The sequence below is a fragment of the Grammomys surdaster genome, unplaced genomic scaffold, assembly GCF_004785775.1.
Source record: "Grammomys surdaster isolate TR1022 unplaced genomic scaffold, NIH_TR_1.0 205, whole genome shotgun sequence".
Taxonomy (NCBI): Eukaryota; Metazoa; Chordata; class Mammalia; order Rodentia; family Muridae; genus Grammomys; species Grammomys surdaster.
Window position 1 is genome coordinate 2967829 of NW_021604650.1, and position 13379 is coordinate 2981207.

Sequence of the window (13379 nt, forward strand, 5' to 3'; positions counted from 1 at the left end):
AGCCTCTAGATTACTGTATGAAAGGAGGCTCCGGTCTCTGGAGAACCCAGGAGACCCTGGAATGAGGGTGAGGTGTCCGGAGCCTGGAATAAGAGAGGGGTCTTGTAGACCAAGGGGAGTCCCTCAACAAGTCAGGAGAGGTTAGTGACTCCCTCAGTGGGAATCGCGAGCCGAACTTCTTTGGTTCCAGGGGCGGGACTCAGAAAGGGGCGAGGGTTTCTGAAAACCTCTTTAGCTTAGCAGACTACAGCTAGGCAAAGCCGCAGGAGGCGGAGCCTAGGGGTAAGGCGGGGCCATATAGGGCGGAGCCGGGGCGGGGCGTGGGAGCACGGGGTGGAGCGTGGAGGTTTGTGTGCACATCCCTCCCTCCTCAGGGCCCCGGGTGTCCCCGTGACGAGGTTGCACCGAGCAGCCGCGGGCCGGGCCCATCCCGCTGCAGCAGTCCCGGGGCACAGTAGAGGTGAGGTGGGTGGGGGCCAGCAGCGCACAGAGAGCCCCAGAACGCCGCCAGGTGAGGCCGGCGAGGTGGGGGCCGGGGGGCTGTGCTGGGCGTGCGCCGGGGGCGTGTTTGAGTATCTGGGGGTGGCCGGGTTAAGGGAGCAGGTCTGAAGGCTAGCCTGTAGCTGTTGGCGCGTAGGCGCGTCCCTGCTGTAGCAGGTCTTGGGTATGCTGCGCCCGTCTTGGCACTGCCCGCGGTGCTAGGGGTGTGCAGGACTGACTGCGTGCGCGCGCGTATTTGTGAGGGGCCGCCTGGTGTGTATCTGCGTATGCGCTGGGCTGTCATTGTGCCCTTCCCGAGCACGGGGTGCGGGCCTGCCTCTGCGCAGACCCTCCAACGTTGGGGTTGTTAAGTAGGCAGCCTGCGGGCGACCGGCTCTGCTTCAGGGGGTGTCCGACTGGGGAGCGCCGCCCCCACAGGCCTCTCGAGACTGAAGCGGCCTGAGGACCACAGACAGACACCTGAGGGAGGGAGGGATCTGGAGGCCTGCCTGCAGTGCCAGGCCAAGGTGGGGAGACTGAGTCAGGTGGGTGGTAAGAGAAAGGCAGCCGGATAGAGGAAGGCAGGTGGATAGAAGTAGGGAGCAAAGCAGGGAGAGAAAAGGCAGAAAAGGACATGCCGGGAGGACAGAGAGTCATTGAGAACAGACAGACTGACAGAGGCCTAGACCTGCAAAAGGTCAATAAGATTAGAGTGAACACAGATCCAAGAACCTGACAGAGGGGGTTAACTGAGGTCTTGGAGTTAAGAGCTTAAGCCAGGAATTAAGTCTGAGTCTAGAGGTCTCTTCAGTCCTGGCTGCCCCTCTGCCAAACACATCCCATCCAAAGTTGGTGTATTGCTCTAACCAACCAAATACTCTGACTTTGCCTTTTCTTTCTTGGTCCTGTCTCACCAGTCTCCCTCCTTGGTATCCCAGCAACCTCACCATTTAGGGGAAACGGAAGTAGTTATAATAACAAGTGTTGACGGCTACTCTTGCCTTGGCCCAAAGGGCCTTGCGTCTAGCCAGAGCTCGAGAGGAGGTGGGGTAGGAAGTTGCGAAGTCTTTTCTCTTCTCCCACTCTGCTCAGAATGGTGCTGGAAGGAAACCCTGAAGTGGGATCCCCGCGCACCTCAGACCTCCAGCACCCGGGGAACAAGGGCTCTTGCATCCTCTCTTCTCCTGGTGAAGAAGTACTGCCAGGCGAGGAACCCATCAAGTATGGTGAACTCATCGTTCTGGGGTGAGCCTCCCTATGGGTAACTACCCCCTCAGGGGTAACTACCCTCTCAGGTCAGCCAAGACAGCAGTGTGCACCTGCTGCTTTTCCCAGGACTCTTTGCTTCTTGTCATTTTCCCATATGAAGAACAAAATTGATCAAACCCATTTCTGTTGTTTTGTTTTGGAGACAGGGTTTCTCTGTATAGCCTTGGCCTGGAACTCTATCAGTAGACCAGGGTAGCCTTGAATTCAGAGATCCACCTGCCTCTGCCTCCTGAGTACTGGGATTAAAGGCCTGCACCACAACCAGCAGCCCGAGACAATTCTTAAAATAGCTCACTACAGTTTGTAATCAGCCAAGAAAAAGAATAGCAGAAAAAGTCTGTAAAGCACCTACTGTATGTAAGAGTGGGGTAAAGAATTCTGATTCTGCACAAAACTGCTTGGTTCCCATTCTACTTCAGCAAGTTGCCAAACTTTCCTGTGCCTTTGTGTCCACATTTTGAAGACAGGGTTGATACTAACCTCCCAAAGGTTATGTGAAGGAGGGAAAGGAGGAAGGGATTTTTGTAAAGCACATAGACTAGTACCTAGCATGTACCAAGCGTCTGGGAGGCAGGTAGTGCCAAGCCTTTCCATGGACATTATCTCATTTCAATCCTCACAAAGATGCTCTGAGGAAGGAGGTGAGGTAAATGAAACTCAGAGAGGGGAAGTGACTGGTCCAAGTGCACACAGCTAGTAAATGTTTGACAGACCCTGTCTCTTTCTGGTCTTTGCCTGCCTGGATACCTGCATCTCCATGATACTCTTCCCCCAGACCCAGATCCATCTCCCTCTCCTGATCAGCTGTGGGATCACGATGGAGATTAACAATACATAAAAATGGCTGTCATTTGGTGACTTTTATGTGCCACCTTGTCTGTTTTCAAACACCCATTATAGCTAACTCATATCAAGACCTTGCTGTAACCATGGCAAACTCTGTCAAGTGTTTTAAAGCACTTTATCTTGTTTAGTTCTAAAAATCAACATTCCAAATAGGTCCTGAGAATGAGTTCCATTTTATGGAGGTTGAGTGATGAGTGGAAGAGTGGATGAGTGCTGGGCTCCTGTGAGTCCTCAGCCTGCATCCTGGTCTGTCTCCCTCTAGGCTTGCCCTGCTGGTACGTGGGAAGCGCTCAGAAGGGTAAAAGAGATGTTCCTCACAGAGGGGCTTATGTCTGAAAAGCAGCTGCTTCTTGTCCTGACAGAGAGGAGGGCTGTGTGTCTGTCTGGATGAAGGCACCTCTCTGTCCTCAGAAGAGCAGAGAAGCCTCACTGTGTATCAGAGCTACTGGGGAACACATGGAAATCACACATAGTGTGGTGTAGTGCATGCACCTGTAATCCCAGCTCGCAGGAAGGAGCAACCTGGGTTGCCTGAGTCCTTCTCCCCAAAATCAACAAAAAGAAGAGAGAGGGGATGAGGGAGAGAGAAGAAAGAGAAGAAAATAGGAGATATAGAGAGGAATCCCACAGCTTGAGAGGCAGACTCTCTGGATGGGTCTAAAGAATATGGACTTTAACAAACTCACCAGGAAACTCTAGTTAGTCTTACACTTGGCATCTTACTTTCTCCTGTTCTGGGACAGGGTCTCACGTGGCCCAGGCTAGCTCCTTTCGTTCTCTCTATGTAGCTGAGGCTGGTCTTGAGCTCATTATTTCATTCCTCCCAAGTGCTGGGATTACAGGCATGTGACACCAGACTGCACAAATGTGGTGCTGGGAATTGAACCCAGGGTATTGTTAATGCGAGGCAAGTACTCTACCCACCGAGCTATATTCCCAGCCCTGTACTTGTCAACTGCCTATGTCCTTCTCCAAAGCTTTCTATGACTCTCCACTACTTAGAGAAAAGCATTCTTAGCTTGTTATTCATATCTCTATACCACCCAAGTCACTAACTCCTAGTCTCACTGATCTCTGCCAGTTTCAGGGCCTTGGCTCAGAACCCGATCACTTTCGGGACTTTGGCAAATCTAGGTGAGTGTGACTACAGTCTAGTGACCACAATCCAGCCTTTTTGTTGTTGTTGTTATTGTTTTTGCTTCTTAGCTTGAGACAACTTATTTTCTCTCCCTGGGCCTTGACTTGTCTAGTTTATAAAATGAGAAGAAAGACACTTGCCTGGCAGGACATTTTGCAGATTCCATTAGGTAATTAAAAACATGAAGGGCCAGGCAGCCACCCACGGCAGCAGTCGAGGCAGTGGCTTGTCTCATCCTTGCTTCTCACGGTCATTCCCCTGAATGAAAGCTGGGAGGGAAGGTGGACATTAGACACCTATGGAGATGATGGGGGCATGGACTCAGAAGCTGTTTTCTTCTTCTTGGTCACTTATAGATGTCATGTGATCAAAGACTCCTTGCTACAGATGAAGTCTTTACAGTTCTTCAGGGCCTAATATGGGTGTTTTCTCTCCCAGAATCCTGATCCTGAGATTATTCTCACCAACCCCCCCTCTGGGGTTTGGGTGTACTTGACTTGTGGCTGGGTCATGGCAGGTGGTGCCTGGGTTCCTTGAGAAGCCGAGTCCTCTCCTCCACTGAGCACAGCTGTGGTGCGTCAGCGCCACCCTAGCACTTGCTGTTACAGCTGAGGTGTCCCGGGAACGCTTGGCTCGTAGAAGGAGGGACCCTCACCTCCTACCCCTCAATTCAGCCATCTGCTATTCCGTGCTTTTCTAGCTTCAGATGGTTCTAGCCCTTGTCCATCAAGGTAGGGTCTGCCCCAAGTTGGCAGTTTCCTTCAGTTCTCCTAAAGGCTCACTCTCTTCTTTCTCTCCTCCCACTATCTCCACCACCACATCCACAGCTACAATGGGTGTCTGGCAAGTGGGGACAAGGGCCGCCGCCGAAGCCGCCTGGCACTGAGCCGCCGGCCACATGCCAACGGAGTGAAGCCAGATGTCATGCACCACATCTCCACACCACTCGTCTCCAAGGCAAGCTGCTCATCCCGGGGGAATGAGTCCCATCCCGTCCTTTGTGCCCAGGCCTAGGTCTTCAGTCTTCCTGGACCCTCCAGCCATGGCCTTTGTGGAGCAGGGGAGCCCACTGTGTCATTACTCATTTCCTTCCTGTCGGCTCAGCAAGGGAATGGTGGTGGTGGGTCTGGAGAGATGATGGCTTAGTAGGATAAGAGGGCTTGCCATACAAGCATGGAGATTTGAGTCTGGACCCCCAGCACTGGTAAATTAAAAGCACGCATGCCTATAACCTCAGGACTATTGAGGGCAAAGACAGGAGGGTAGCTGGGGCTTGCTGGCCCTCATCCTAACCGAAACCTACAAGCTCCGTGATCAGTGAGAAACATAATAGCAGACACCCAATGGCCTTTGTGGGCACACCCATGCACACGCATGCACATATACTACAGAACAGATACATCCCAAAATGGTGATAAGAGACATCCTCTGCAGTGTGCCCAACCCTATCAGATGTTTCCTTGGCTGCTATATCCCATTCGTTGGTTAGAAGTTTTACTTATTTACAATTTTTAAAATTTATTTTTATGTACATAGATGTTTTGCCTGCACGAATGTCTATGCTGTAAGTGTACAGTGCCTGTAAAGGCCAGAAGAAGGTATGGACCTGGAAATACAAACCCTTGTGAGCTGCTATATGGGTGTTAGGAATCAAACCAAGGTCCACTGCAAGAGCAGCCAGTGATCCTAATCACTGAGACATCTCTCTAGCACCTATCAGCATTAGAGGTAGCCAAGGTTCCAAGAGTGGGATGTGGTATTCACACAATGTATCAGTCAAAGTTCTCTAGAGAAATAGAACATATAGAATGAATCTGTCTGTCTGTCGGTCTGTCTCCGTTTATGTCTATCTATGGGGAATTTATTAGACTAGCTTACAGGCTGTGGTCTAGCTAATCCAACAATGGCTATCTGCCTCAATGGAAGATCCAAGAATCCAGTAGTTGTTCGGTGTATAAGAATGGATGTCTAAGCTGATCTTCAAACTAAATCCCAAAAAGTGGGCTGTAATGCCAGTGAAGGAATGGACTTGCTAGGGAGAGGGAGAACAAGCAGGCAAAAAGAAAACTTCCTTCCTCTGTGTCCTTTATGGCAGGCAGCCAGCAGCTGTAGCCCAGATTAAAGGTGGATCTTCCCTCTTGATAAGATCTTGATTAAAGGTTTGTCTTCCCACCTCAATTATCCAGATTAGAAGTAGGTCTCACCACTTCAAATGATTTAACTAAGCAAGAATCCCTCACAGGTGTGCCCAGCCATTGGGTTTTAGTTCATTCCAGATACAGTCAAGTTGACAACTAAGAACAGCCATTACACACAATACCACAGAAACCTTTGGCTTCAGAGAGTTGGTGTGGAAATTAAGTCTCTGCTGTTTGCAGCCGTGTGACTGAAGGCCAGTTCTCCTCTCTGACTTGTAATTTCCAACTGTAAAAATGGAACAGTAAAGCCGGGCGGTGGTGGCGCACGCCTTTAATCCCAGCACTTGGGAGGCAGAGGCAGGCGGATTTCTGAGCTCAAGAGTTCGAGGCTAGCCTGGTCTACAGAGTGAGTTCCAGGACAGCCAGGGCTACACAGAGAAACCCTGTCTCGAAAAACCAAACAAACAAACAAAAAAGGAGCAGTAAGCACGTTTTTTTCCTGAGGTAACTGAAGGATCAAACAAGAGAACCAACTAAGAGCTCCTCCCAGACAAGTCTCCTCTGTACAGGATGGAGCCTCTCCTTCCTGGGAGTGACTATTGAGCCTGGAGCTGGCCTCTGGCTCAGAAGTTCACATCTCTCCTGTACCCTGGGAAGTGACTGCCTTCTCTCCACCAGGCCCTGAGTAACCGAGGCCAGCATAGCATCTCATACACGCTGTCCCGGAGCCACTCAGTCATAGTGGAGTACACACATGACAGCGACAAAGACATGTTCCAGGTATGTCCAGCCTCCGAGCCTCTGCACTGCAGGTGTTCAGGATCAGGCCACGGGCACAGTGTTTACCTGGGAAAAGTGTTTCTGAGCACTCATTGTAGTGGATTGCCCTTGAGATGGAAAAGTAGGATGTCTTAGACTGGGTTGCTGACTTTGCAATCAATAGCAAGTCAGCAGCCCTCAGAGTCAAGACTCCTAGAGGGTCGGTGACTATATGGCTTTGAAGTCCGGAGTATAGGGTGACACCTCATCATGCCTAGGTTTAGGTGCTAGCTCTGTGCACTTACCATTGGGTGACTTTGGGCAAGAGTCATTTAACATCTCTGAGTCTTGTTTTCCTCATCTGTAAAATGAGGCCCATAGTAGCCTCCTCCCATGAGAAGAGTGACGGAAGTCTTGTACACAAAAATCCTTAGCCTAGGCCTAAAGAGCTAGGTTAGAGGTTAAGAACACTTCTTGCTTTAGCAAAGGACTCAGGTTTAGTTCTCAGCACCCACAACTGCTGGCTTCCAGCTGCTTGTTACTCAGTTCCAGGGGAGCCCATGCCCTCTGGCCTACATAGGTGCTTGCACACATGTGGTCAATAAAGTAACTCAGAAACACATAGACTACAAACATAATAAGCAGAGTGAGAGTGTGGTAGCTTACACCTTTAATACTAGCACTTGGGAAGTAGAGATAAGTGAATTTGAGGCTAGCCTGCTCTACATAGCAAGTTCGAAGCCAGTGCAGGCTACACAGTAAGACCCTGATCAATAAAGGCAACAGCAACAAGAGCTGGGCAGTGGAGCACAACTTTAGTCCCCGGACATGGGAGGCAGAGGCAGGCGGATGTCTGAGTTCAAGACCACCTTGGTCTACAGAGTGAGTTCCAGGATAGCCAGGAATACACATAGGGAAACCCTGTCTCAAAAAGAAAAAAATCTTTAAAGAAAAAGCTTATCCTATGATAGATACATTCTTACCAAAACTTAATTCACCGCTAACGTTCCAGGGTATCACCTTTTAATTGGTCTATCAGCAGCAGATGGACTAGGTTTTACTGAGTCGGGTATTTCTCAGCGCTGTGGGGCCACAGAGCAGAAGTTGGTTCATACCACAACTGATCAGATGTAAGAAACCTGCATGCAAGCCCACAGGGCCTAGACTCCAGAGAGTTGTGTTGTGCGTGCTTCTCTTTGGGACTAGAATCTCCTTTTTTTGGTGGCTGCTAAGACACTGGGTGAGAACACTGTGAAATTTGCCTGTGCATGTGTCCTGGTCCTCCTCTCCTTATAGATTGGCCGCTCTACTGAAAATATGATTGACTTTGTGGTAACAGACACATCTCCTGGCGGAGGGGCTACAGAGGGCCCTTCTGCCCAAAGTACCATCTCCCGCTATGCCTGCAGAATCCTCTGTGACCGCCGGCCACCCTATACTGCCCGCCTCTATGCTGCTGGCTTTGATGCCTCTAGCAACATCTTTCTTGGAGTGAGTGATTCCCAAAGCTTGGCTAGCCCTTCAACAGAGAGAGCTGAGGGGAGGGAGGCTGGGGAGACGCTGCATCCTGGAGTGATGGGCCATCCTTTGCATCACTCTCTTGTAAGGTTTAGCAGCCCATTTCCTGAAGAAGCAAAGTGAAGAACAAAGAGGTCAGGTGGTGCCTAAGACCTGAAATCCTTTCTGGGAAACCCCAGACCTCAAAGGTGGGCGGGACACCATCTCTGGCATGCAGTCTTTTGGGAACTCTTGGAGTTGTGAGCTTACCTTCATGTGGTCCTAGGAGCGGGCGGCCAAGTGGAGGACTCCTGATGGTCTGATGGATGGCTTGACAACCAACGGGGTTCTGGTGATGCACCCAGCAGGTGGCTTCTCTGAGGACTCCGCCCCAGGTGTCTGGAGGGAGATTTCTGTCTGCGGGAATGTGTACACACTGCGGGATAGCCGATCGGCCCAGCAGCGGGGAAAGCTGGTAGGTGCCGCCTCCATTTCTCCCCACCCTTCCCAGGCCCCCTCATCAATCCTTTGCCTTTCCATGCTGGGAGATGATCTACAGCCCTTCTCTCCAAGGTACTGCCACTAGGTTCTGCTTGGTGAGCCCCAGGCTCAGGCAGTTCCTGACACTTGTCACTTACCCCACAGGCAGGACCAGAGCAAGGTCCCTAGGTATGCTTTCATACTGCCGGGGATCCAGCAGGTGATATGAAATAGAGTCATGCAAATGCACTGTGTGGAACCAAATGGCTCTGAGGCTGCCAGCAGCTTAGAAAATCACACTCTCTTCCAAGGATGACACTAGGCCTCTGCGTGAGCAGTTTATAGCCCAGAGTGTTGGCAGCCTATGGTGTGTCTGTCACATTTGGGGAGGGTGTTATTATTCCCTCCCAGCAGGAGTGAAAGGACCTTTGGAGTAGTTCTTACACTGCTGGTCCGGAAGCACCCCTTTGGTGCTACTTGGAGCACTAATGTTGGGAGCTGAGACTAAGTTCTAGGAAGAAAATAGGACCATAGAGCTATATTCATTGACTGGACCACAGAGAATTCTCCCCAGGGAGAGATTATGAGTTCTCAGCCAGCCTAGGCACATAGCAAGAACCTGTCTTAAAATCAAACCATGCTAGAGAGATGGCTCAGTGGTAAGAGCACTGTCTGTTCTTCCAGAAGACCCAGGTTTAATTCCCAGCACCCACATGGCAGCTTACAGTCATCCATAACTCTAGATCTAAGGGATCCAACACCCTTTTCCGGCCTCCATGGGCACCAGGCACACAATGCACAGACACACATGCAAGCAAAACACCTATAAAGTTAAAAATTAAAGAAACAAAATGAACCATGCACATGAGTGTAACACAGACACATGCTTCTTATGTGCCCACTGTATACCAGGCATCGGTCTATGGTTTTTTTTTTTTTTTCAGTTGACTTATTTAATCTTCACAAGGCCCACTTAAGATATGGAATCTACTTTGAGGTCCAGGAGACCAAGATACAGAAGCTAAATTATTTTCTTGGTAACACTGAGTAAATGAATGGCAAGATCAGGATTCAAAATGAGGCTCTCTGGCTCAGAGCTCTTGCTGTGACCCATGACCTGTGGGACACCTGCTTTGGGCTCAGGACCCGTATTCCCTATGGGAGGTATTTGCTTTCTTTGTCATATCCTACTTCTGCCATTTTGAGAAAACATTTCAGAAAAACCTTGCTTTGGGCCAGGCCTCCTGATTCAACCCGAGAAGATCCCAAAGTCCAGGTCCTGCTGAGAGTGAGGGGCTGTATGCGTTTGGGGGCATCTGTCTGTCTTGTCTCAGCTGGCCTGCTGGCCTAGGGTGTTCTCTTCGGGGAATGTCACTGGCCAGATAGGTAGCTTCTCTGGGGTGAGGCTGCCTGATGGCAGGACCAGACAGCTCTTGGGCTAAGGCCTTCTGCTGCCTCCGGCAGGTGGAAAACGAATCCAACGTCCTGCAAGATGGTTCGCTCATCGACCTGTGTGGGGCCACACTGCTGTGGCGCACTCCGGCAGGGCTGCTGAGGGCACCCACACTGAAACAACTGGAGGCCCAGCGACAGGAGGCCAATGCAGCACGGCCCCAGTGTCCTGTGGGCCTCAGCACCTTGGCCTTCCCCAGTCCAGCCCGTGGTCGCACAGCACCTGACAAGCAGCAACCCTGGGTCTACGTCCGTTGTGGTCATGTCCATGGCTATCACGGCTGGGGCTGCCGGAGGGAGCGAGGGCCCCAGGAGCGCGAGTGTCCTCTCTGCCGCCTTGTGGGACCCTATGTGCCCCTGTGGCTTGGCCAAGAGGCCGGTCTCTGCCTCGACCCTGGGCCACCCAGCCACGCTTTTGCACCCTGTGGTCACGTCTGTTCTGAGAAGACTGCCCGCTATTGGGCCCAGACACCGCTGCCGCACGGCACCCATGCTTTCCATGCCGCCTGCCCCTTTTGTGGGGCTTGGCTCACCGGTGAGCTTGGCTGTGTCCGCCTAATTTTCCAGGGGCCACTGGACTAGGCTCTCCAGGGTCCTTGCTGCCATGCCTGCCTGTCCACCCGGGTCCCCCACCTCCTGCTGTTCAGAGGGAGCTCTGCATGTGGGACTCTGCCTGCTGGCAATAACCACACCAGTTGGACGCATTGAATGGGCTGTGGCCCTTCCCTCAACTCCAGCCTCTAAGAGGGTCCCTGAGATCTCTATCCCAGTCATACTGATAGGGACTTTAGCACCAGCTCTGCCCCAGGCTGATGGAGGGCACCCTACATCATGCCGCATACACTGTGCCCCTGGGGGAATGAAGGGGCCATGGCCCCTGACTTCCAGCTTAGACTGGTTGTGCCCTGAACCTGCCAATCCAGTAACAGCTATTCCTCCCTCCTGCTGCTGCTGTGGGTTACTCTATAATCCTTGCTGCTCCTCTGCCCCTCAGATCCACCTGTCCCGAATGCATGCAGGGCCTCCAGCCCCCGGCGAGGAAGGAACAAGTGGGTGGGCAGGCTGAGATCAGCATTTGCTGACTTCCAGTACAGGCAGGATAGTGACAAGTGGGGGACACATAGACAGTCAGGTTCTCTACCTAGTGGAGTTCACAACCTAGCGGAGGGTGGACAGCTTCATGTTTGTTTGGATCAGGGAATTCTAGGGTCAGAGAGCAGCCCTTGCTGGGTTTGGGAAAGTAAGAGGCTTCATGGAGGGGGTAAAACAGTTCAGCCTCTATGGTGGCTTGGAATCTTCCAGGCCCACAAGGTAAGGAGTCTGTACCCTCTTGGCACAGGTTCAGGGTAAAGAAGCAGGGGCGGAGAAAAAGATTAAGGGGAGCACGGGGTGTGGCTATGCCTGGTGGTAAACTCAGATCCTCGTTTATGGACAGTCAGGAGTCAAAGCTGGGGGGAGGGCTTACTGCTCCACATCACCGCCTCTGAACCAAGGGCTATCATTGCTGAATACTCACTGTGTGCCCCACCCACCCTAACAGTAACTACAGCTGCATTCACTAGGTACCAGGGCTCTGCCTGTTTCTTGAAGATTTTGTTATTTAATCCTCACAGTGATCCAGGAAGGGAGGTGTTCCCACTTGGGTTCTTAAAGAGAGAATTATAATCTAGTCGGAAGCTATTATTGGAAGCCATGATTGCCCCTGTCAGATTATACTAAGGCTAGGCAAGACTGACGCAAGGCAGGTTAGAGTCTGTTTCATGGAGAAGCTGAAGACTAGATAGATATCCACCTGCTCAGTGCCTTGTGCCACAAGAGCCCCAGCAATGAGCAAGGGCTTCCAGTCAGAGGAGGGACCTGGGGGACTATTGCCAGAAGCTGATTATCTCATCCTGCTGGCCATCTGTATGTGCTGGGGTTGTTCTGAGAACTTGGATGGCCTAAAACCAGAGCCACATCTTGAATGGCAGACAGGAATAGAGACAGGATGGCATTTGGAGGGCAACATGGGTGTGGGCACTAACACAGAAGAGCAGGGAGAAGGCTTCACAACCAACATGCAGGTCAGCAGAGAAAGGAGAAGGGATCAGGGTTGTAGCTGGGACCTGGTGGGCCTTGGTGACTATGGGAGTCAAAGTCAGTGCTGAACAGTTCCTCCTGTATGAGTCAGGACTTCCTTTGCACCAAGGGCTGAGATGGGGTTTTCCCCTGACCATACAAGGAAAAATGAACCAGGAAAACAGGTAGACAGAATATAGAGGAAAAAAAGGAGGTGGCTCTGGTGTAGGACTAATGCTGTCCTCAGAGCCAGACAGAAGCCAGAGCCTTAGGGGGATGAAGATTCCACAGGAACATGCCCAAGGCCACACAGCTGCTGGTGGAGGCCGTAAAAACCAGATATGCTGTTGATAGGATGAAAGGCAGCCATTACAGAGCAGTCTAAGCATCATACAGCTACAGTGGGAGGAAGCATGGCAGAGAGGATGCCAGAGTGTGGGGGACGTTTCAACCCTCCTGCACAACACTAGAAATGGAACTCTACCCAGTTCTTGCTATTAATGATGCTGTTGAATCTCAGACTCTGGGAGAAAGAACAAACAAAATGTACTTGACTGTGCTCTGGGAAGAACTCGGGCTGGTGGTGGGAGCCAGCTCTTGGAGCTTCAGATTCCAGGATTTTGTAGTGGAATGACAGTTTCTAAAGCCAAGCATGGTAGCATGTGCTTGTAATCCCAGCATTTGGTAGGCTTTAAGGAAGGAGGATTATGTGTTCAATGCTAGCCTAGGCTATATGGCAAGACTCTGTCTCAAACAAAAACAAAAAGTATTTCATTACTAGATGGATGTAAACAAACAGAAAAGCCATGATCCATTAAAATAGAATGTGCTCTGTGTGTGTGTGTGTGTGTGTGTGTGTGTGACAGAGAGAGAGAAAGAGAGAGAGAGAGAGAGAGAGAGAGAGAGAGAGAGAGAGAGAGAGAATGAATATGTGTGTGTATTGTATAGGAGTTGGAAACAGTATAGTGGAAGGTTTTTAGAAAATCCAAGGTCCTCTCACCTGTGCAATTGCCACAACAGCGATGTGCTAACTCAGGGTTTTTGCAAGAATTAAATGAGATTCTATATGGCAAGCTGCTGGTAAAGGACTTCATTTAATATGCACTCCTAGTAATTGAGATTATAAAATGGCATCATGCAGCTTGGTTGGGGGTCTTGGGTACTGGGATCCTTCACTTGCCTGAACTACCCCTTGGTGGCTATGGATAGCTCTACTTTTCCTGCCTGGTTATGGTTACATTTCGACTTGATCTGAGTCAGAC

At 50.9% G+C, this 13379-nt stretch overlaps 1 protein-coding gene across 4 annotated transcripts; it reads left to right on the forward strand.

Annotated features, from left to right (window-relative positions):
• The first annotated feature begins 384 nt into the window (after nt 1-384).
• Peli3 (pellino E3 ubiquitin protein ligase family member 3) lies at nt 385-10878 on the forward strand. Of its 4 annotated transcripts, XM_028771164.1 has the most exons (8): nt 385-511; nt 1573-1725; nt 2374-2445; nt 4561-4690; nt 6550-6651; nt 7927-8121; nt 8414-8602; nt 10072-10878. In XM_028771164.1, the coding sequence occupies exons 2-8, from the start codon at nt 1574-1576 to the stop codon at nt 10639-10641; spliced, it is 1410 nt and encodes a 469-aa protein (XP_028626997.1). In that variant the 5' UTR covers nt 385-511; nt 1573; the 3' UTR covers nt 10642-10878. The 4 variants fall into 4 exon arrangements, with proteins under 4 accessions (XP_028626997.1, XP_028626998.1, XP_028626999.1 ...); XM_028771165.1 differs by lacking the exons at nt 385-511; nt 2374-2445; XM_028771166.1 differs by lacking the exons at nt 385-511; nt 2374-2445 and having other exon boundaries at nt 1573-1714; nt 4667-4690.
• The last annotated feature ends 2501 nt before the right edge of the window (nt 10879-13379 follow it).

Coding starts and splice junctions, on each gene's coding strand:
- Peli3 (XM_028771164.1), top strand. CDS start 1,574: ATGGTGCTGGAAGGAAACCCTGAAGTGGGATCCCCGCGCACCTCAGAC. Junction 6,652..7,926: donor GCGACAAAGACATGTTCCAG/GTATGTCCAGCC, acceptor CTCTCCTTATAG/ATTGGCCGCTCTACTGAAAA. Junction 8,603..10,071: donor CCCAGCAGCGGGGAAAGCTG/GTAGGTGCCGCC, acceptor TGCCTCCGGCAG/GTGGAAAACGAATCCAACGT.